The sequence below is a fragment of the Lepidochelys kempii genome, chromosome 1, assembly GCF_965140285.1.
Source record: "Lepidochelys kempii isolate rLepKem1 chromosome 1, rLepKem1.hap1, whole genome shotgun sequence".
In the NCBI taxonomy this organism is placed as follows: Eukaryota; Metazoa; Chordata; order Testudines; family Cheloniidae; genus Lepidochelys; species Lepidochelys kempii.
Window position 1 is genome coordinate 61,701,956 of NC_136380.1, and position 24,119 is coordinate 61,726,074.

Consider the following 24,119-nt stretch of genomic DNA (forward strand, 5'->3'; position numbering starts at 1 on the left):
CCTCCACTGAGATTCAGATACACCCTTGGACAGGCCAGATTCAGGCATAGACTTGTACCTCAGCTCCCAGAGTCATGTGATGAAATCAAAAGTTCAGCTTTCATTTAAAAACTGGCTTGCTTCTAGCCATCGTGGTTACTCAGGAAACTTGAACGGTGTGACTGATGCAGTGTGTGTCCCTGAATTTGCAGAGAGCCTCTAGTAGAGGGAGTAGCAGTAGCCAGTAGAGCCAAGGAAGCATTAACATGTCCTATACCTAGCACCAGAGCAGACCACGCAGGCCTTCCCAGCTCTGGAGGTTGCCTTGAGTGGTTTTGGGGGTAGGCTTGGATGCCTCTGTGGGCTCTGTGACATTAGTTCCGCATGGGTGGGGCTCAGATGTTCTCTGGGCTTTGTTTCTTTGACCATTTGTCTCCCCTGGTCAGATCAGTGGGGAGGGGATGGTACTGTAGCTTGTTTCAATGAGGACTAGATCAAAGCAGTCTAATGAATGGTTATTGTGTGTCAGCAGGGTCCACGTACAGTGCGCAGCACGCTGGTGGGGAGTAGATTTACACCCCAGCTTGCTGCAAGCTAAATAGTCATGGAGACATGCCCTTATGCCACCTACCAGTGAGGTGCCATTCAGAGTAGATGTGTACAGACCTTTCTCATGTGGTTCATTCTCCTCCATGCTTTCAGAGCATTGTAATGATTAATGGTGTTGGCATTTTAAAATTTACTGAGTTAACTCCCCATTTAAGGTGAACAAGGAAGCTCACATCTTTGAGCTCTTTCAGGCATCACTAAGGCTATGGCTACACTAGCACTTTCGTTAGTAAACATGTCACTCGGGTGTGAAAAAATGCCCCACTGAGCGACATAAGTTACACCAACAGAAGCGTCATTGTGGACTGTGCTACTGATATAGCTACCCCTGCTCATTGGGAGCAGCTTAATTACGTCGATGGGAGAGCTCTCTCCTGTCAACATACAGCGGCTACTGCATCCATACAGATCTGCCACGGTAAGCTAGCTAGTGTAGACCCTTCTGGGGAGTGGAAGGGAAAGAGGGTTTGGTAACTAGGAAGGCTGGGGGCTTTTTTTTTTTTTAACACAATTGATTTTGGAGAATAAGATGACAATCCCCCAAAAGTGCTGGGTCAATAACCCAGCTTGACCTAGCCCAACTTAAGCCCTGTTTTGAATGAAGGATTTTTGTAAGGGTATACAAAACCTTCAGGGAATGCTGAGGACTGTTCCATAATTAATAGGGACAACGTTAACACAAATTTAGCCAGCGCCAAGTACTTGTAAAGAGATTAATCAGGTGTTGCATAGGTATGAAATTCTAAGCTCTAATCTTTTAATACATGATTCGCCAAGTAAACATTAAGAGGTAGATCTTCTGTAGTTCTCGGAACGTCAAGGGTGGCTAGGTGTCAGTGGCTTCTGTCCAGGACAGCAGTGTTCAAATGGTTCCAGATTATGGAATTTGTGTTCTGTTTGCAAACCAGCAGAGTTTCAAAGTCTTGGAGTGTAAGAGCCCAAACCTGTCTTGCCCTGAGGCTTCTTTATGCCACTGGATGGTGTGAAGGAGGATCCTAAAGGCAACAGATTTCACCCAGGCAATACCTGCAGTGTTTCCTTGCTGGTGAAATGACTACACCAGTCCCTTAAAATTTTCATGTAGGGGGCGTGTCCGGGGTACACGCAAAGGAGGATGCTGAACTGGAGCTCCACTGTGCTGTGGCTAGAGAGAGGCATGGGGACTCTAAAAGAAAATTAGAGTACCCTAAGGCTTTTACAGTTTACATTGAAGGTAGGCAGACACCCCCCCGCCCCCAGAGTATCAGAAATCTTAAATGCAACTTTGTCCCCACCCCTTCAGTCTTGTGCTGAATTAAACGTAGATAATCATGATTTTTTCTTAATGACTTACAAAATAAGAAATAAGATATTTATAATACATGTTTGTTCTTTATTTCTTCCTATTTTATAGTTTGAAATTGCTGAAGAGCATTCATATACTTATGGATTCTAAGGGCAGAAGGGACCATTGTTATCTGGTCTGACCTCGTGTCTAACACATGCCATAGAACTTCCCCAAAATAATTTCTAGAACACATCTTCTAGAAAAACACCTAGTTTTGATTTAAAAAATGTAGTGATGGAGAATCTGCCATGACCCTTGGTAAATTTTTCCAGTGGTTAATTATTCTCACCATTAAAAATGTACGCCTTATTTCCAGTCTGAATTTGTCTAGCTTCAACTTCCAGTCATTAGAGCATGTTATAGCTTTCTCTCCTAGATTGAAGAGCTAATTATTAAATATTTATTCCCCATGTAGGCAAGATTCCCCTGTATATGCATCCAAGGATCACATTAGCCCTTTTGGCCACAGTGGGAGCTCATGTTCCACTGATTATCCACCACAACCCCCATATCTTTTTCAGTCACTGCTTTCCAGCATAGATTCCCCCATCCTCCCAAGTATGGCTGACATTCTTTGTTCCTCGATGTGTACGTTTACATTTAGCTGTATTAAAACACACACTGTTTGCTTATGCTTAGGTTACCATGCAATCCAGGTCACTGTGAATCAGTGACCCGTCCTCCATTATTTACCCCCCCTATTTTTGTGTGATATGCAATCTCATTGGTGATTTTGTTTTCTTCCAGGTTATTGATGAAAAATGTTAAATAGCATAGGGCAAGAACGATTACTGGAGGATCCCTCTAGAAACACACCCGCTCAATGACTATTCCCTGTTTATAATTGTATTTTGACACCTATCAGTTAGCCAGCTTTTAATCTATTTGTGTGCCATGTTAATTTTATAGTCTAGATTTTTAATCAAAATGTTGTGTGGCACCAAGTCACGCTTTGCAGAACTCTAAGTGTATTACATCGATATTACTTTGCTCAACCAAATTTATAATCTCATCACAAAAATAAACCCATGTTGATTTGCATAAGTTATATTGCCCTCTTTTAATCCTGTGAGTCCCATGTAAGATGTTCCATTATGTTGCCTGGGGTTGGTTTTAGACTGCCAGGCCTGTAATTACACAGGTCATCCCGTTTACCCATCTTAAATACTGGCACATTAGCTTTCTTCCAGTCTTCCGGAACTGTGTTCCAAGACTTTTGAAAATACTTCAGTGGTGCAGCAATTCCTGAGTCAACTCTTTTAAAACTCATGGATGTAAATTATCTGGATCTGTTGATTTAAAAATATCTCAACATTAGACTCTGCTGTTTAACATTCTCTTGAGATACTGGTGGAGAAAGTGTTACCATATGATGAGACTACATGTCTGCTTTTTCCTCAAATACAGAACAAGACAGAAGTGTTCAATAAATATTTCTTTCTGCATTATTATTATTAGGCTTGGAAGGAATAGATTTTAATCAGTAAATGTGCGTAAACTTAGATTTCACCACGCACAAAATTTTTTTAAAAAATCTGTTAATTGAACTTTACAGATAGGCAAAGTAAACAAAATGCTGCTTGGGAATTTTGATTTAAGGATATTTACTTTGTAAATTTTGATATGTGAAGTTGACAATTGGTGTTTAAACAGTTATAAAACTTTAAGTTTTTGAATCTCAGATCCACTGTTATTAAATTTTCTGACTCTCGCCATAATTTCCTGCAACTGAAAATTTAAATCAATGAAAATAAGCTTTAAACCCATAATTTTGTGCAATTTGTGAAAATTTATATAGATAAAAATTGAAAATCTCTTAAAATAAACATCAATATCTATCAAAATAATAAAAAAAATCTAATTCTGCCAAGTGTAATTATTGATAATTCTACCATTTCTATCTAGTAATATCTATTTACTATATTTAGCATTAATTTCTGACAAAATGGGGTGATGCTGAACAGCCATTGTTTTTTCCAAGCTGAATGTGATTTTAAAACAAAATGTTAGTGTGCAGGCAGTTGGCTTAATTAGGACAAGGGGTCATAGCAATTTCCCTTTACCCTACTTTGTTCCCCTGTATTTTTGCCTCCCCTTTCTCGGGATCCCCATAGATTTTTACTGTTCCCTAAAACATAATAGTGGCCTGATCCCCAAAGTTTAAGTCAGTGGAAGGATTCCCATTGACTTTAATGGGCTTTGAATCAATGCCTAGGAGTCTTGACTTGGCTTCTAATGTAATTTTTTAAGTATAGGCTTAATTTTAAAAGTGTGAAGCTGAAGAGGGACATGACCATCAAAGGAAAACTGCTGTCCAGCTAGAAACCTAGTCCAGCTGCTCTGCTAGACAAAAGGCAGGGCTGCTTTGAAATGAATTTAAAATAGGTTAGGAGCCAATTCAAGACTCCCAATGTAACTTCATTGGGAACAGTAAAAAGAAAAACCAGTCAGGAAGAAAAGGGAGAGAAGAAAGGGGTGAGCAGTAGAAAGTGGATAGATGGAAAAGGGAGTGAAAGAGAGAGGAGCAGATAACTTGTCCTCTCTTGCCCAAAGACATAAGGATTTCTTGTTTTTATTTGGGGGCTGAAGTCCCAGCCATGCACTGCTGGGAGCTAGTGTGGCTGTGACATCACCAACAAGGTCCAGCTGGCCTATCAGAATGGACCAGTGTTGAGAGCTACAGTCTAACATAAGATAATTTGTGTTTTTCAAATGCATGTGATCGCACTGCTGCCAAGTGACTATCTGATCATTGTTTTTGTTTTTTTGTCATGGTAGGTGTAACTAGAAATACTCCAGTCATTTTCTTTAACGTTGGAGTGCAGTTCAGAAAATATGTAATGTACGTTTCAGAGAACAGTAGGATTCAAAGGTGTTTCCTTTGGCTTTAAGGAAACTAGTACACGTTAGAAATACAGATGAAAGCATGGAATCAAATATAAACTTTGAGTAACTTTAGTTTTCTGGTAAATAAATTCACATAGGGATGTATCAGATGAAATTATATATGCAGTCTTCTAAAGCCTGGAAGCTCTGAAAGGCTGTGTACTGACTGCAGAGTGGCCAAGCATATTCAAAGGTAATGATGATCTCTTGTATGAGGTCAAAAAGGAAGGTCGTGCCAGAGAGCTGGCCAGCGTCGGAGGAAGAGGAGCTCTTGTAATGTTCTTCCAACCTTTCACACACCAAAATGCCCTCTTGATATCAGTCCTTTTAATACCCCCCTTTCCTTTTGGGCAAGTTGTGCAAGAGTTACTATAGGGTTAGGGCGGGAATAAACCTGACTGTGGCCTGTGAAGAGCAGAGGGACAGACTGGGTCCCTGACCAAGGAGTGTGTCATTTAAAATTTTAAAAGAACAGCTCTTGGTGGGTGGATCCTTTCCTCTCCATGATTGTTGAACAGAAGCAATTATAGCGCTCCAAGGAGAGCTTTCAGTTGTATTAGGTTTAGGTATTTCAGATTTCTAATCTAGGGTTGAATTTACAGACAAAGACATGTTTGGTTCCCAAACTAGGTGGTACTTCATATCTACTCAACCCTAGATTCAGGTAGGTAGTGTCCTGGTTGCTAATTGCAAGGTAGAGAGTAACCATGGAAGTTAGATCTCTTATTAAGAGATTTAGCCCAGTGGGGTCATACACACAACAGATTCTATTCCTAGAATTCAAATTGTGTTGCTAGACATAGTTACTTGTCTCTGGAAGAACAAGGAGTACTTGTGGCACCTTAGATACTAACAAATTTATTTAAATTTATCTCTGGAAGGATTCTTTGGTAATCTCAGAATGTTTTAGTTCTTCCCACCCATGAGGTCGTCTGAAGATGTCTAGATGTTCTTTGAAGGTTGTAACCTGTCTCTCTCTCTCCTTGCTGAGACTCCTGAACTGGAGAGATGCAGACTTTTTTCTTTTTTTTAAATCAAGATTTATTGCATCACCATTAAAATCAGTGATGTGATATGATGACATCCTCATTAAAACAAATGGGGTTTAGTTAACTATCTGTTTTCCTATAGAAACAAAAGAGCTGTGACCAGTATCGTATCCCCAGAGACGTCAGTTTGACTTTTTTTGTCCTTTGATTTTATATCAACTTGCTTTTAAATGCATCCTTCTGTCTTCTAGGCAGAGTGCGGAGCATATCATCATATATGTACTATAATTTCAGACACTGGTGTTATACTACTGCCGGCCAAGTAGGTTCTATGTAGGGTGGAATGAATGTTCTTTCCACTTTATAGTTGAATTTTTTTCTACACCTTGCTAATGGTAAAAAAATAAAAAAATTACAAACATGGTAAGTGACACATTGGTTCTTTTTAATTTCATTTGAGGTTTTAGATTCTAATCTTTAACACTTCTTTTAAAAATTATGAAAAAACAAAAAAGGAAATTCACATGCAATCAAACCATAGGTTTAAATAGCTTTAAGGTTCGAGCAAAAAAAAAAAAAAATCTAAAAGCTAATACTGTAGAAATATCTGGTACTCATTGGCTCTTTAATTTAACTGACAGACATAACAAGATCCATTGGCTGGAAGTTGAAGTCAGCAAAGTTCAAACTCAAAATAAGATGCAATTTAACCTTTTGGAACAGATTGCCAGGGGATGTGGTAAATTTTCAGTGGCTTGGAGTCTTTGAATCAAGATCGCATGGCTTTCTGAAAGAGATGTTTTAGTGTAACCACAAGCTGTTGAGTTAGATATGGGAATTGCTGGCTGAAAGTCTATGGCCTGTGGCAGATTAGGTGATCATAATGGTCTCCTCTGTCCTTAAAGTCTATGAAATTCACAGTTCAGTCAGGAGAAACTATTCCCCTTTAAACTGCCCAAATTGAACCTGGTTAAAACTGGCTGGAAAGCCTGTCCTCATTTAAATCAATGGCAGTTTTACTATTGGCTTCAGTGGGGCCAAGATTTCAGCCTAGGTAATTAGAGTTTTGTGGATTTCTGTCAGAATCGTTACACTAGTTCCCCCGCTCTTCCCAGTGTATATATATGGGTTTGAATTTAAGAATTTTTAAGGCAACTCTACGTATGCCATTAATCCAGTATAATCCACATTAAAATTCCCTCTAAAGTAATAAAGGCAAATGTTTTGCAGGACCCAGTTACTGCAGTCTTTCTTCCATTGCGCCACCAATGTGGTTACAACGCAGTTGGTTCTTAATGATTTTGTGACTGAACCACATTTTGATTGTATTTCAGCATTTTACAGTTGAGAAATATAGTTAAAATTGTTACCCATGGCTAGGGGACTACCGTGTTGTAACAAAGGCCCTGAAATAATCAGTTTTGCTAGTGTTTTATAGTGTAGAAAAGATTTAAGATTCATCTCAATTTTGGGAGATATTTGTTCTGTATTTTTAAAATGTCTGTTTCTAAAGAGGAGACACATTGTCAAAGTACTTGAAAGATTAAATCAAACCCCAAGGGAAGTAGAAAAACTGTGTGAGGGGGTGCGTCTTTAACAAGCACATAGAAACAAACTGAACCTCAAACAGGTTACAGGGTCTAAATGAGTCTGTACTAATATTTATCTAGTTATGTGCTGATGATGAAAAATTATTTAAGGGCTAAATATTATTAAGACGAGGTAATTTTTAATAAGAGAAAAAAATGAAATCCCTACAAAAAGTAGTTTGCCAAACAATCTTTTCAGCTATGGAACAATTTGCAGTTGTTAAGGTAGTTAATTGATCTCTGTATGAAAAGATCAGAGCATGCATATCAGCTGCTTGAATTAGCGTTGTACTCGTATTTGGTGGGTAAAGAATGCATCCATCTCAGCATTATGTATTACTTTATTCAGTGCTTTATTTATACCATGTCTGTGGTGCTTTACAAATGTTAGCTTCCGAAGCATGATACATTCTTGCAATGAGCTCTGTGTGGGTGGACTCTGTATGTGTGAATCTTTTTGCAGGTTCAGAGTTTAAATAGGACAGAAATTAGCCCTTGATGCTACAGATTCATATGTACAAGAATAACATGACACGTGTGAGTAATATCATTGAACTTGTGGGTGTACAATTTTTAATGTTATATAATCATTTCCAGAATTGGGGGCCTGATGTAATTTTTGTGGGGAAGGGCCATGTCTAATGTACATTGCCTATCAATGTACAATGCCTAGTGCAATGGGAGTAGACCACATGTCTGAGGACTCTCTATGTACTACCATAATGCAAACTATAAATAATAAAAATACGTGGTTAGGGGAGAGAAGAGAAAGGGCTAGTGAAGTGGGATCACCAATCAAAGGGAAAGGAAGAAATGAGTTTGGGAGAGGATTTTTGTTGCTCTCCTTTGACTTGTCTTGTTTCATAAATTTTAATGTAGACATTTAATACAGAAAATATAAAATGCTGTGTTCTCTCATTCAATCTCAGTCAGACACAGGAGTGGTGAGGGGAGAACCCATATCAAGATCAGTGGTGGAAAACTAACCAAAACAAGTCTTTTCTGAGGAGGAAAAGAGAATGGAAGTTACAAAACAAAAACCAAGCAAAACTTTCAAGTGTTACTGGATTGCTCATCTCAAGTAACCCATTTATGTGGGGTGCTGAGCATTCATAGGTGCTGGGGGTGCTGCTGCATCCCCATACTTGATGTGGTTTCCATTGTATGCCGGGTTTACAATTTGGTTCAATGGCTCTCAGCACCCCCACCATACAAATTGTTTCAGCACCCCATGAGCATCTACTGAACCATTCTTTTTAGCTTGACCAATCTGAGGAACTGTCCCAGATTAAGGTGTCAACCAAAGAGGTTTGGGAACAAATTGATAAACTATACAGTAATAAGTCACCCGAGAGTTTTATAGGAACTCGGATACGAAATTGCAGAACTACTAACTGCCATATGTACCTATAGCTTAAATCAACTTATGTACCAGATGGCTGGAGGCCATCTAATGTAACACTGATTTTTAAAAAAGGCTCCAGAGCCAATCCTGACAATTACAAGCTGGTAAGCCTAACATCAGTACCAGGCAAATCGGTTGAAACGCTACAAAAAAACACGATCATCGGACACAGATGAACACAATATGTTGGGGAAGAGTCAACATGGCTTATGTAAAGAGAAATCATGCTTCATCAATCAATTAGAATTCTTTAATGGTGTCAACAAGCATGTGGACAAGGGGGATGCAGTAGATAAAGTGTATTGGACTTTCAGAAAACCTTTGACTGTGTCTCTCATCAAACGCTGTTAATCAGTGTACACAGTCATGGGATAAGAGGGAAAGTCCTCTCATGGATCAATAACTGGTTAAAAGATAGGAAACAAAGGTTAGGTGCAAATAGTCAGTTTTCAAAATGGAGAGAGGTAAGTAGCAGGATCTCTCGAGGATCTGTATGGAACCAATACTGTTCAACATAGTCATAAATGACCTGGAAAAAAGTGTAAACGAGGTGGCAAAGTTTGCAGCTGAAACAAAATTACTTAAGATAGTTGAGTCAAAATCTGACTGAAGAGTTACGAAGGGATCTCACAGAACTAAGTGATTAGGCAACAAAATAGCAGATGAAATTCAATGTTGACAGATGCAAAGTAATGATTATTGGAAAACATAATCCCAACTGTACGTACAATATGATGGGGTCTAAATGAGCTGTCACTGCACAAGAAAGATCTTGGAGTCATCATGGATAGTTCTCTAAAAACATCTGCTCAGTGTGTAGCAGCAGTCAAAAAAGCTAACCATATGTTAGGAACCATTAGGAAAGGGATAGATAAGACAGAAAATATCATAATGCCACTATATAAATTCATGGTGCACCCACAATTGAATACTGCGCACAGTTCTGGTCACCCCATCACAAAAAAGGTACGTTAGAATTGGAAGAAATACAGAGAAGAGCAACAAAAATGATTAGTGGTATGGAACAGCTTCCACCCAAGGAGAGATGACAAAGACTTGGACGCTAAACCTGGAACAGAAGACTGAGGGAGATATGATAAAGTTCTGTAAAATTGTAAATGGGGAAGTGTTATTTACCCCTTCACATCACACAAGAACAAGGGGCCACCTAATGAAATTAATTGGCAGCAGATTTAAAACAAACTTAAAGCAGTGCACAGTCAACCTGTGGAACTCATTGCCAGGGGATGTTGTGAAGGCCAAAAATGTAAGTGGGTTCAGAAAAGAATTGAGTATGTTCGTGAGGGATAGGGCCATCAATAGCTATTAGCCGAGATGGTCAGGGATGCAACCTCATGCTCTGAGTGTCCCTAAACCTGCAACTGCCAAAGCTGGGACTGGACAATTGGGAATGGATCACTTGATAATTGTCCTCTTCTGTTCATTCCCTCTGAAGCATCTGGCACTGGCCAATGCAGAAGACAGGATACTGGGATATGCGGACCTTTGATCTGATACAGTATGGCTATTCTTGTCTTCTGACTGTGAAGAGAATTATAACTCTCTCCTGAAAGTCCCTGATAAACAGGGACCATAGAAATTGACAAAGATGGAAAATCCACAAATTCTAAGGATTGAGGTCTTTCCTGACATTTTGCTATTTTTCTACGTAATCTGTGGAGCAGATAAGTCTGATCATGTCAGAGCACAGTTATCTGACAGGTAGGCGTATCTGTGTTCTAACACTTGCTTTTTTCTGTAAAGTGGACAGGACAGCATGCTTATGTTTGTGTTATCCCATCCACACTACTGACAAAATGTTGGAACACAGATGCAGCTAACTATGCACTGACTCAATTAGACTTGTAGATCTCTAAAAACAATTTTAGGGAATCATTACTGATCATTCCACAGAAACATTGATTTAACTAGAATGTGCCTATGATCCTTGAATCAGAGCACAACCAAAATTACAAATAGCACAATCCGTCTGAAAGACTGCAGTCTGCCTCTTGTCTTGTCCAGCCAAGAGAGAGCATGACAAGTGTGTGTTTTGTTTTTATCACTTGCCATCTTGAGGCGGGTTATTGTAGGAAAACCTAATTTGAAGAGATTTTTAACTAGCCCCAGAAAAAAATAATCTGCCAAGAGATTCAGATCCCCTGCACTTGCAAATTTCAGCCTAAACACAATCACCTCCAGTGTCCTTGAAGCTTAATTGGCATAGTGAGAGGTGATCTGAGTATTTTGGGGTACAACCACTAAGGGCTGTGAAGATCATGGTTTTAAATTGGATCAAGTATTGGACTGGGAGCCAGTACCGAGAGCCCTGGGCCAGGGTGGTGTATTCTCATAGTAGTCATGTAAGAAGAGGGGCTGCCTGATGTACCCTCTGGAGCTTTCATGTTCAGCATGTTGCAGTAGTTGAGTTTAGAGGTGACAAACACATAGATCACCTTGGCTTGGTATGTGGCTGATGAGAGGTGTAACCTCTTGGACAGCTAAAGAGTATAAAAGGAATGTATGGTTACTGATGTCCTTTTGCCTGTCCAGGAGTGCAGAAGGAGCTCAAGACATATGTCCTAATGTTCGTGTTAATATTAAGTAAATTGGAATTGATTACGTGGTCAACAGGTGCAGATAATTAAAATAGGGGAAACATTGGGAAGGCATGGGAAATGTGACTATTTTTTTATAAAGTAACAAAGAAGTAAGGTGGGAATTCTGCCTTAAAGGAAATGCATGTGCTTTGATGTTGGAAAAACATTTATGCAAAGTTCAGTATTCTTAAATGTAACCTTCCCTGTAAGTAGGATTAGCTTACTTGCGCCACTCTGCTGGTATTACTGAATGAAAGAATAGTGTAGACCAAGAAAGCTAAAATAATCTCTTTTAAGAAGGATGATGATGACATGCTAATGCTAAAGTTAAATTTAAGACTATTATTCCTTGCCTTTCTAGCTTCCCTGCTTTTGTGAGGGTGACAACTGTAATATATATTTAAAATTTGTGCACTATAGAAGAGTAAAGAGTTTTGGCTTTTCTGTTTTGTATGTTTATATCACATGAATGTTGATATTTTATAGGTTATGTGTTTTAAAGGGTGTTTTCAGTTTTATTTAAGGTTAAGCAGTTTGCTTTGTACTGTTCTAATTCATAATTTAGGTCTGTTAAATAGCCAAGTGGAGAGAGCGCACGGTTTTAAAATCATTTTGATCTGAATGTGACTTTGTTCAAAAATAAAATATTAGAACTGTAACACCTTCATTTTGAAATATATTGTGGTTAATTGAGAAAATAAGAAAACCCCTTATTTTGTATATGACCTAGTTTGAAAAGTAGCTGTTGTATTGCTTCATCTGGAAAAGAGCGGATAGTAGACAGGTTCAGTGTTACAATGTAAGAATGTCAAAAAGCATCTGTCTAGAATTTTACACATTCATGCTGTGTGTATATTTTCTGAATTGTCTGCTGGATGAATATCTTAAAATGAATGGTTTAAAGGCTATAAAAAAGGGCACAGAGGCCATTTAATTTGAATAAAGAGTAGACAAGTATTAGGAATTTGCCAGAACAGTGAGCTATAGGTTTTCATTTATAATTTGCTTCCTGCTGCAAATATTTTCACAAATGCATTGAAGAATACAAGATATATAAGAATATATAGAATAACTAGTTTTATTTTCCTATGCCAACGTGTGCTGAAGTACTGTGGAGGCAGACATATGAACACCTTAAAATTGTGTGAGGATTGTAACTTCTAAGGTGAAACTCTCCTGGTAGCCCAGGAACCATGAGTGTGAATTTTGTGCCTAAACTACACCATCCTGTCAGCTTCTTGCTTCTAACCTTTCTCACCATCATAAAAATCCTTTTGTCTTTTCATATGAAAAACAGATTTTGCTCTTTCAAGAACCATCTGTGATAGTCCTTTAGATTAAAAACCCTTCTCATGTTGTGCGATGAAGGTCAACTGCAAACGGATGATGCAAAAATGAAGCATCCTATTATTGGAAGTGGTTTCACCAAGCAAATTCTAAGGCATCTGATGAGGAAGGGAACTTGGGTCCTATGGTTTAATTAACTCAGTGTAAATTTCCTGGGACTTTCCAAAGTGCATGTTCTGTACTCTTTTCTAGTCTAAAGGTATAGTGTTGCGCCAATAGGTGGCGGCATTGGAGTAGCTAAATGTAAGTTTAGTGACATTTTGTTATTGAATTCCAACATCAGCTATATCCTATCGTTTCTACCCAAGCTAAACTTTGCATGTGTAGTTTTTCTGCAGGCAAAAATCAGTCTGTGCATCTTGTAAGCGAATCATCTTACATGTTGGAAAGGTTTAAATTGGGCACTGGATCGTTTTGTTTCTGCGCTGCTGTTGCCACCCAAATTCTCCGACTCTGCAGATTGCACTGAGAGATCTGCTAAGTGCTCGTGCGGTTCCTTGCAAATCGTAGTATTTTAACTGGGGAGAACAGGGGTCTTCTGGCCAGGGGTCTCCTGATTGAGGGTAACTGGATTTTGGTTCACTGCTACTGAAGTGATGCAAAGGAGCCGTTCTGGCAGGGGGAGGTTCAGAATGACCGGCCAGCCAATAGGCACTGACTCTCTTGCATATATTATGCAATAGGACTGGAACCTCAGGTTTTCTGCTGAGTATAGAAGAGCTGACCTCGGAGATTTCTTTGCGCAGCCCTGGGATCAGCATCTTCCAGGATCATACCGCCACAAACTGCTGTATTTTTAAAATTATATCTATCTAGCCAGCCTCCTCCTCCTCCCCCGTGGCGGAGATTAAACTAAGATTAATGTAGATCAACAGAAGATCTCTGCATTGTTGGGATTTTTTTCTTTGGGGGGGGTGTTTCTGGCTGGAATTGCATGAATGCCCAATGTTGTAGATCAGTGGCAATGGATCTAGGAGTTTATCAACTAAGACATTTTTCAATTTCTTTCTTGTCATCTTTGCTGGGCACCGACAATTCTTCTTTGAGACTCGACAGTAGGTAAATAACTCTGGTATAAAATGTGTTTGTTTTTCCTTGCTGGAATATTTGCAGTAATGCAGGTGAATGCCAGGGGGCTGATTCCTTTGTCCATCGGACTGGGCAGCACTGGGAAGCTGCAGTGGCACGGGCGGCGTGTTTTACATTTATCTTGTGAGAGAGACTGAATCTCCGGGACACGGATCGCTTTTACCGCATTATGTAATTAAGCTCCATCTTTGTGGGTTATTAGGGAAAATGTCCGGATCTTTGATCCCGCTGTAGCGGGCGGTTTGAGGTGGCTTTACAGGTTGGTTTCACTGCATTGAAGCATCCCGGTGACATAAACAGCAGCATTAAGTCAGTGTGGGATATATTTCTCAGCTAGCTAGTTATCAGTATTCAACTCTCTTGTCTTGTAAATAATTCAGCTGCTGATACATTTTTTCCCATCTTTTCAGCTCCTCGGGTGCAAGTGTGGTAGCTATTGACAACAAAATCGAGCAAGCGATGGTATGTACCGATTGTTTAATAAAAATACAATTAATGTTTAAAGCGCGAGTTGTGAATAGAAGTAAGTGTTCACAATATCAAGGTTCTCTGGGTAATATTTAACCGATGCATGGGCGTGTTTTTTCAATAGTGAAGCTGCTGGGGTTTTTTAAAATACACTGTATGATCAAAGGCTTCCAAATGCGAGGAATGCATACGTTTCCCTATAGATCCATGAAATGTCTATGACGGCATCGCATTCAGGATTCTGCCTTTTAAAAAATGATCGATCCTGACTTCATGGGCGGGGGTGGGGAGGGATGAAATAATATTTCCACTCCTATTTTTTTTCATAATCCCCCAACCATCCCAGCTGGATTATCCCTGGAAAATGGGACCAGCCACAGTGTGCTGATGGATCCAATAGGGGCACCATAAGCTGCTTTAATTCCCATGCTTGCCGGCAATGGAAGGTAAAGTGCCTTGGAGCTGGGATCTTGTACACTGGGGCTGCTGCCCTGAAGTGCAGTGGGAATCATGGGCTCCTTTGCGCGATGGGGAGAAGTCGGTTTTTAAAAAAAAAAAAAAAAAATCCTCCAAAAAAACACCCCCCCCCCCAACCCGCAACCCCTGCGTCTGTGCCTAATTTTCCCTGTTTTTTGATTTCCGCCTTGGCCGCTCTTTGTTATTGGAGCGGTGCCCGTAGCTGTTCTCACGGGATCCTCTGCCTACTGTTGCTAGGCAAACTCCGAACCTTTAACTCCCGGCTATAAATAACTCCTCAGCTCATTGGCTGAGGCGCGTGGGGGTGGTCGGCCCGGGTCTCTTTGACGTCACCCTCGGGCGGGCGGGCGGGCAGGGAGGGAGGGAAATGCGGCAACCTGCACTGTAAGGGCTGGCTGCAGCCCGCTCCGAGGAGGCTGGGCGGGCGGGCGGGGGGCGGAGAGCCGTTGTTGCAGGGGGAGGAGGTTCCTGCTTTTACAAACACGCGGCGCCGGCCGGGGCTGGTGCCTGGGTCCGCGCCTCTCAGCCGCGAAACCCCACTGGTCCCAGCCCTCGTCGGAGGCACGTCCGGGAAGAAGCGCCGGCTGGGGGTGGTGGAGGACGACGACACGAGGCGGGGTATTAGCGGCTCGGGCCGGCTTCCTGCAGAAACGCTCCCACCCCCTTTCCAGCCTGAATCAGTTCGATGGTATTTTTCTATTCAGATCAATTCATAGGTGAGCTGGTCGGGGGAGCCAGTAGAGTAGGGGCCAGGCTGTTGGTCAGGTTTGTAATGAGACTGGCCTACTGCGGTCCATGGACATCCAAAATTACTTGTGTGTTTTCTGGGTGCTCGGGGAAGGCAGGCTCTGGCTCCACATGTTAATCTTCAGAACGCTTCACAAACACTGGTGAATGGAGGGCAGATTTCTCCTGCCCATCCACCGGGGCTTTGCCCTCTCAAAGCTGGCTCCACATCTGCCGCTTGCCTTAGTTGGGCTGGATTATTGTTTCTCTGGCTGAGCAGGGTTGGATCCCTGCCCTAAGGTTGGACCTCTTGCCTGATTTGTGTGCTCTTTTGTGTTTCAGGATCTGGTGAAGAGCCATTTGATGTATGCTGTGAGGGAGGAAGTGGAGGTCCTCAAAGAACAAATCAAAGAGCTGATTGAGAAGAACTCCCAGCTGGAGCAGGAAAACACTCTGCTGAAAACACTGGCCAGCCCAGAGCAACTTGCCCAGTTCCAAGCACAGCTGCAGACTGGTTCTCCACCTTCTTCCCAGACACAAGGGACAACACAACAGCCTGCCCAGCCAGCATCGCAGGGCTCAGGACCTTCAGCATAGTCTCCAATGTCCTGGCCTTTGTGGCCAGTATGCTCTGGACTACCCAGAGAAAAGAGGACAAGTGGAAATCTGCCACAGCCACCCTCATCCATTTCATTGCACGCTGCAGTCCAGACTCAAGGACTCTGTACACTGCATGCACCATCACAAGAAATTTTTTTTTTCAGTATTAAGCACTCATCTGTCCTTTCTTTTTGGCAAAAGGAGTTCTTATTTTTAGGTTGGCGAATTAAAAAAAAAAAAAAAAAAACAAGACACACACACTTTTTTCCAGAGAATTAGCACAAATGCACTGGGGACTTGAACAGCTTCTGCAAATGGCTAAGAAATGGAGTTGCATGCTTGATTTGATTTTTGTTTTAAATCTTCCATCCATCCACTGCTGTTACTGATGCAGGCATGAAGACATAGACTGGAGTAAAAGTGATGGATCCATATCCAATTGGGATCCACAGTAAAGACTGATGCATAGGATCTAAGAGGAAAAGGGGGAAAGGTAAATTCAGTGTTCAACACTAAACTGTCACCTGAAACCTTAAGTGCAAATATGTTTGCACTGTTTCTTGAAGCCGTGGACAGGTGCATAAAGCTGTATTAGAGAGAGAAGGTAGGTGACAGAGTTGGGATGTAGGATAATTACAATGAAGGTTATTTGCCTAATGTATATTTGTGTATTTAATGTAATTACTTTGTAAAATAGAAAACTGTAACTACTATTTAGGTTGTACAGATTGAAATTTAGTTGTTTCATTGGCTGATCTGATGAAGTTTGGATAGTTTGTTTTTTTTAATGCTACATAAATAAGAATGTACCTACGCAGCTGATCAGAATTTGGCATATTTATGCTGTTTGTGTAATTTTTGAATTTCCCTGGCTGCTGAATATTTGAAGTAAATCTTTGTTCACTGTAGTTTGGTTTAAGAAAAAAAAACTTCAAAAATTATAAATTCCTGCTAGCAAAAGAATAAAACAAAATGGGTTTCCCAGTATGGATTTTTGCATATGATCTGTATAGTAGTATGCATATGTTTTTGTGCATGTTATCTAAACAGTTGTAACACGTCAATGTATTTAACTGTTGCACTTGTCAACCTTCAATAAAGCATAAGATGTTGATAAATAACGACTTCTATATTGTAAGGTTAACCATAATAATTTCAACAAACTTCAGTGCAACTTTCCAGTGTAACCTGATTAAGTTGTTTTTGGACAAAGATTTCTGTACTAAATTCTGTTTGTGGTTTTTTAAAAACTTTATAATACCAGTTTTTAAAAGTGAAAATTAAAAATACAGTTGCCATATAAACTGACTTTAAAGAGGTAGGAAAAAATACTATTTTGGGGGGGAAGAGAGGGGAGGAAGGGAATCCTAAAGCGTGTGTAAAGGAGGGGGCCTGAGTATCAGACAAATGCTCCCTCTTTTGGTCCAATCCTGTGAGATGCTGACCAGCTCTTGGGAAGTGCTGTGTGCCTTCTGCTCCCTCTGTAGTAATTGGTGCAGCGGTATGGACATCTGCCCCATGAACAGCAATGAACCTGTAAACCTCAGAGAACAATGGTTCCTTAGCAACAAACTGCACCTCCTCATGTGGAACTAGGCATTCCCATGCTAGGCAGCAGCTCAGAACCATCCAAGTCCATGTGGTAAATCAAGTAGCTACTGTAGCTTCCTGATTACATCACTCTTAACTCTACATACTAGCTAGAGCTTTGAGTGATTTAGAATGTGCTGTAAAGTGGGTGTCCAAGAATTCCTCACTCATCCTCATCAGCAGAGTGGGAAGTGAATTGGTTTCTATTTGTGAAATGGGATGATGCAAACTTGGAACACAGCATCAATTCAGCCTTGTAAAATTGTCATGGAAAAATTATCAGCCCAGGCACAGAATCTGCTTGCTCACTGTTCAGCACTACTGTTGATTGATAAAATGGTGTAAACTTGGAAATAAGTCCAGTGTTACAAAATGCATATACTAGATGATGATGCCTGGAATTGGGAGATGCTGAAGAATTTGCTACTCCATAATCAGAGTGCCATTTACTGGTTAGGACCATAATGAACTAAGGAAGGAAGTCCTACATATTTACAGTTTTGAGCCAAGAATTAAAGATAAAGTGGTCAAGTCTTTAATAGTAGAATATTTAAATTGGTGTTATAAGGTCATCACTTTAAGTTAGATGCACTAAAAATTTGGATCCAGTAACTAATACACAACTCTTAAAAGAAGAGTGGAAAGCTTTTTTTTTTTCCTTTCAGGATCTTGTGTTTGGGTGTTTTTCGTATATATTTTATGGTGTTCATATCAGTAGTTGCAGAAGAAACACAAAACCAAGATATCCATAAAATCAGGAGTGGCATTTCTTACAGTGCTTTAGATTTTAGTGAGCAAGCAGCTGCAGCAGGGGAAAGTAGAACATGAAGGCCTGGTTACAGAAAACAGTTTTGTTCTACAATGTTGATTTGTAATTGAATTCTTACACATTTAGGGCCTTATCCTGCAAAGACTTAGGTATGTGTTTAACTTTACACATTGAATAGTCCCATTGTCTTCCATAAGATTGATCACAGTGTGGTAAGCTAAGCGCATCAGTAAATCTTTTGCAGGGTCAGGGCCTTGATTTGTAGTTTGATTCTGGGATCTCAATATTTTATTGAATGTATACTTAAAAAAAAAAACCAACTGTATAATGAAGTGGGCTCATTTGAACAATGTGCATTTTTAAAAATACAGCCAGATTGAAGATACTAGATGCTTTTTTGTTAAGACTAAATTGACGAAAATTCAAAATTAGAAATAACTAATTTCAGTTGATTTATCTGGGTTCTAATAAAAGGAATGCTGATTTTAGTGATTTTTAAAAACTTACCTAATAGTGTCCCATTGTTTTTCTCCCAATTTTAGTGCTCTCCAGAACAGTCAGGCCAGGCTGTTATACACGTCTAATTTTAATACATGTTTTCAACATATTTGACTTGTCTAAAGATCCCACTTCTGTGCAAACTGGAGAATGTTGAGACCATGTTTGAACATTAGTTTCATACCTTTTACCTATGTTAGTGAGCCACCAAACCATACTTTCTGTTTAGGATTTTAGACTGTGCCCAGCAGCATAGTGCCTAAAAGAAGACTAGGAGTACTTGTGGCACCTTAGAGACCAACCAATTTATTTGAGCATGAGCTTTCGTGAGCTACAGCTCACTTCATCGGATGCATCCGATGAAGTGAGCTGTAGCTCACGAAAGCTCATGCTCAAATAAATTGGTTAGTCTCTAAGGTGCCACAAGTACTCCTTTTCTTTTTGCGAATACAGAGTAACACGGCTGTTACTCTGAAACCTAAAAGAAGACTGAAGATTTTAGTTTAAGGTGAGGACTCCAGAATTTATTTGGCATAATGTACAGTTGAACATTAGAATAAATGAAGCGTTGGACTTGCCTATCTGTGAAGAGCTGTTTATTCAACACTGCAGTCTGTCTTTTTGAATCCTCCTATTAGGTATTAGAACTGCCTGGACAAACTTTGATAGAACCATATTCCCTGGGAATATGTTGTTCCATTGAAATCAAACTGCTTCTGGAAGTCACTGAAAAATTCACCAGAATTTCATTGGAAGAAAAATGAAAAAAAATTCCAACAATCTAGAAAAGGGCCTGTTTTGACATTTTGGTGATGAAACATTCCAATTTTTTGTTTTGAAACAACTGTTTTGAATTTGTTCATATTAGCTACTGTACTACAAAATAGAAGTCAAAATCAAGATAAATATTTTCAAACCACTCAAAACAGTTTTGTTTTGTTTTTTTCATTTTCCTGTGCGGATAACTGACATTTTCCGTTTTTACTCCTCTTCCGAGCTAAGCTATATTTTGGGATCTCAAAATCCTTAATGAAATAGAATTTCCGTTCTCTGTATAGCTTTTAGCTATGAAATCTTTGTCTACACAGTGCTGTAATCAGGTCTACAGGGGTGTGGAGCGCTTTAGCTGTCCTGTATAGACCCTGCTGGTGCAAACTGAAAGGTAGCTAAGTTGCATTAAGAGAGTCCTGTTTGAAACGGCGACAATGCTAACATGGTACCTTTTAGTTCACGCCAGCAGGATCTTCATGGGGCAGTTAGTGTTGACATTAAAGCACTCTTTTATTCATACCCCAGTAGTCCAGGCTTTGGCATTATGTAGATAAGCCCTTAGTTTGTCATTTTACCTTCCCACTGGAATTTAATTGTGGTTTAAAATAAAGCAAATATGCAGAGTGATGAGGTGTGGTGGTATGGATAGAAAAATTGAGCCATATAGACAAGTAGCTTCATATCCTGTTCCCCTCCCCCTTTTCTTTTTCCTGTAAATGTCTACATGCTTTTTAAAGTAAGGACAAGTTCATATGTTCTCATGTGCCACCATTGTGGGTGCATTATAAATAACCTAGATAGAAGTTACACTTACCTAACATGGTATTTAAAGATCACACAATCTGTACCTGACCGTATTTTCTAAACAACGGTGGGAGGCATTGCAATATCTTGTATATGAGTGCCTCTCCTTAATTCTATATGGAGTAATTGTATAGTCTGAAAGGAAACCCTGTATGCCTCAATGGGGAAAAATGGCTAGTGAAGTTGTAAATGGCTACTAGGGAAGTTCACAGTGGAAATCATTTATGCCCATAGTAAACAAATTCAGATGTATACAAAGGGAATTGTATACCCCTCCTCCTTTATAAAGGGAACATAGGAGTGTGCAAAGCTAGCTGAGGACAGTGAGGGTAAATTATTTTACTTTTAACACTTTCCAAAACTGCCAGTTAGGATTTTTTTCATAGTTTTTAAAAAAACACATGACATTTTATCAGCAACTAGTTGACTTCCAAATAATAATGTTAAAAAGGGGGAAGAATTTTCTTAGAATTATACATTTTACCACATTCTCTTTGAATACATTCTGGTAGAGCAGACTTTTAGCAACTTGTAAATCTAAGGCCTTCTCTATATTGAAAATTAACCCAACTCAAGTCCCTGGCAGCCAGTAACGAGCATAGCTGCACTGATGCAAACCCCTGACATAAACAAGGAAAGTTATGATGTGCGTCGGGGGACCTTACCCTTGTTTGCCTAAAGCAAGTTGCTGTTTTCCTTTTTTCTGTGCTAAAAGAGGGAGTTTGAAAGCACTCTGCATTGGCCCGACCCTCCCCTCCATAAAAATCAATGGGACATTTTACCCTTGACTTCAAAAAGCGCAAAGTGAGGTCAGCACTGGGTGCTTTTGAAAATTCCACCCCCAGAGAGTGCATCATTTCTGGTCAGTGTCTGCCGGAGTAGGGTCTAATTCCTGTCAGGGGGGAGGCTAAAATCAACAATGACGATAAAAACAAAAACGCCAATAAGCACATTTTCTTACAATGTAAATACATAGAAAAAGGGGAATCATTAAAAAGCCAAAGTCAACGAAGAGTCGCTTGGCTACGGTGAAGCACAAATACCCCATTTGTTGCATTGCATTGTCCCACTGCCTTCTCTGAATTTTGTGAGGAAGGGGGGGGAGAGACGTTGTGGATGGCCCTAGTTACACTACAGCTTTTCCAAATCAATCTTGACAATGCTACACTTGAAGATAAGTCAAAACAGGCTTTTTTAATAGTTGTTTAAAACTGTTCTTGAGCCTAGGCTGGTAATGCATAAGTAAGCAGGCCAATTTGCATTCTCTAGTTACTGTGTGCTGAGCATCTCATTATAAACCTCTGTTGTCCTGCTCGGGCTCTGAAACCTGGCATGGTGGGTGCGTCTCATGCCCTGAGCTTCAGACTAAGTGGGAATGCCTGCACTGCTATTTTTAGAGCCAAAGCATGAGCCCCAGGAGCCTGAGTCTGTTGAGACTCTACCATGTTTTGGTTTGGTTCAGGATTTTTCAGTGTAGATGAACCCATTAATACCCGGCTTTACAATACAGTGTAGACGTACCCTTGATGTCTTCATAAACTCCTGTTTTTAAATTTAACCTCCTTGAGCACACTCACTGTGGATCCCATAGTAAACAGTGTTTGTTCTCCCTCCCATTGGTTTTATCACTAAGGAAAAACAAGTTTGCCTTTCTGCTGGTGCTCTGATTGCAGCTCAACATCCATCAGAAAGGACAGCTGCAATTTGATCAGGTGTCTTGTCAAATCTAAGATCTCAACGTATTTTCTAACTTTGGCGAGACTTTTATGAAGCAAAGTCAGTCCCTGCAAGAATTCTGTCCCCTGCATCAAGGGTTTGCCCCAGTTTCAGTCTTTGGTGGCTAGCGTTCAGTATAGCTGCACCAGTGCAGTCCTCTAGTACAGAAAATGAAAGATGAAACTTGGATCAGTGCAGCTTATTCCTGCTTGAAACATGGGTGAATTCCTCCAGGGCAGATCACAGCTTTCCTTGCTTTGGGTTTGCCTTTGTGCAGCTGCAGCAGTGACTGGCTGCTAGTGGCTGAAATTAGGACAATTCCCAATGTAAAATCGAGGCTTTTGTCTTGTGGGGCAGAAATGGATGAGCTACACAAAAGTGCTGTCTAGGAACATGGTTTGCAGTACTGCCTCAGACCGTTGGGCCATCCCGTCCAGAATCCTCATGCTTCAGAAGAGGACAGGGCATGTCCTGACTCTTAATGGCAGTAAGTAATTTGACCTTTCTTCTTTCTAGGTGTGGATATGAATGTTGAAACTGACGCAATGATATAATGGTTGTGCAGCAGCAAAGATTTGTGTTAACTTTTTTGCAGTCTCCTTACTGGTAGCGGAAGAGGCTGCACTGGTGGCACTAGAGACTGGAGTTGCCTGTTTATCCAAATTGCCCATCGGTGACTGCGCAGTCTCTCCCCACGCTGTCCCACCAACGTGCCTCCACCGTCACTGGCAGGAAGAACTTCTGGAAAGGAGAGGGGTGTTCCCGTTTTCCTGCTCGTGCAATTGTTAGTCTCCTTGCAAGGGTTACAGTCTCAACTGTGGTGGTCTTGTGAGGTGGCAGCAACCCTAGGAACGGGACTAAGCCACCAAACTCATTTCAGATCAGCATCAGATGGTAACAGACAGTAATGACCTCCCTAAACCACATAGAAAGTCGTGATGTAGCAGTAAAAGACTTCCCAGTACCGGTCCCTTGCACCATCCGGACCCAAGACGTACTAAAGACTTGTGTATAACATTCTTAACTGACTTACATTTCTTTCTTTAAAGTTCAGTCTGAACTATTCTTTTAGAGCTGGCTATTAAAGCTCACCCAAGACCCAACCACAAATGAAAGCTAGTGGAGGGGAGGTTTGAAAAAAAACAAACCAGAGTGTCAAAACAAAAGAAAGCAAGAGACTATATTTAAAGTTAGTTCCGTTTGTGGCATCGTCAGATGTCTCCTGCTCCCAGGCAGCCATGTTCAGAACTGATAAAGAAAGGCAGCACCCTCCTAGCTGCTATGTACATGTACCCTTGAGAGTAGTTCTAAAGCTGGGTGTCAGCTCCATATTGGGGGTGCAGCACATCAGTCTCCCCGAGTGGTCTCGCATCTACTATACACTGATTTAGTGAGATGATGGGACTAAGTCCTGAGAGAGAGTCCTTGGGAGGGTTCTTACCCCTGGTCTACACCGGGAGGGGGGGATTGATCTAAGTTATGCAATTTCAGCTACGTGAATAACGTAGCTGAAGTCTACATACTTAGATCTACTTACCGCGGTGTCTTCACTGCGGTAAGTCGACAGCTGATGCTCTCCCGAAGACTCCGCTTGTGCCTCTTGCCCTGGCGGAGTACCAGAGTCGACAGGAGAGCGCTCAGTGGTCGATCCATCGCATCTAGACTAGACGCGATAAATCGACCCCCACTGGATCGATCACTGCCCGTCGATCCAGCGGGTAACGTAGACAAGCCCTTAGTAAGGAGCAGCAGCTGTCGTTCAAACTCTGAGGTCTGTGTGTGAGAGAGAGAGAGAGTGTGTAATGCTAGTGTAACCCACTGCTCAATGTGTGTTATGCATCCCTCTCTCTGCCTGATCCACAAAGGATATGCATCTCTTA

The 24,119-nt window shown here is 40.7% G+C and overlaps 1 protein-coding gene across 13 annotated transcripts in view; it reads left to right on the top strand.

The window, feature by feature from the left end:
- TSC22D1 (TSC22 domain family member 1) overlaps positions 1-17,212 on the top strand; it is a 134,775-nt gene extending 117,563 nt beyond the window's left edge. For 6 of the 13 annotated variants that reach the window (XM_073344830.2, XM_073344839.2, XM_073344849.2 and 3 more), the window contains 2 exons: positions 14,231-14,282; positions 15,834-16,341. In XM_073344830.2, coding sequence (XP_073200931.1) covers positions 14,231-14,282; positions 15,834-16,088 — 307 coding nt within the window. In that variant the 3' untranslated portion in view covers positions 16,089-16,341. Of the gene's footprint in view, positions 1-13,148; positions 13,791-13,830; positions 13,992-14,230; positions 14,284-15,224; positions 15,454-15,833 lie in introns of those variants that run through there. The other 7 variants (XM_073344811.2, XM_073344867.2, XR_012159014.2 and 4 more) reach the window with 7 other exon arrangements.
- The last annotated feature ends 6,907 nt before the right edge of the window (positions 17,213-24,119 follow it).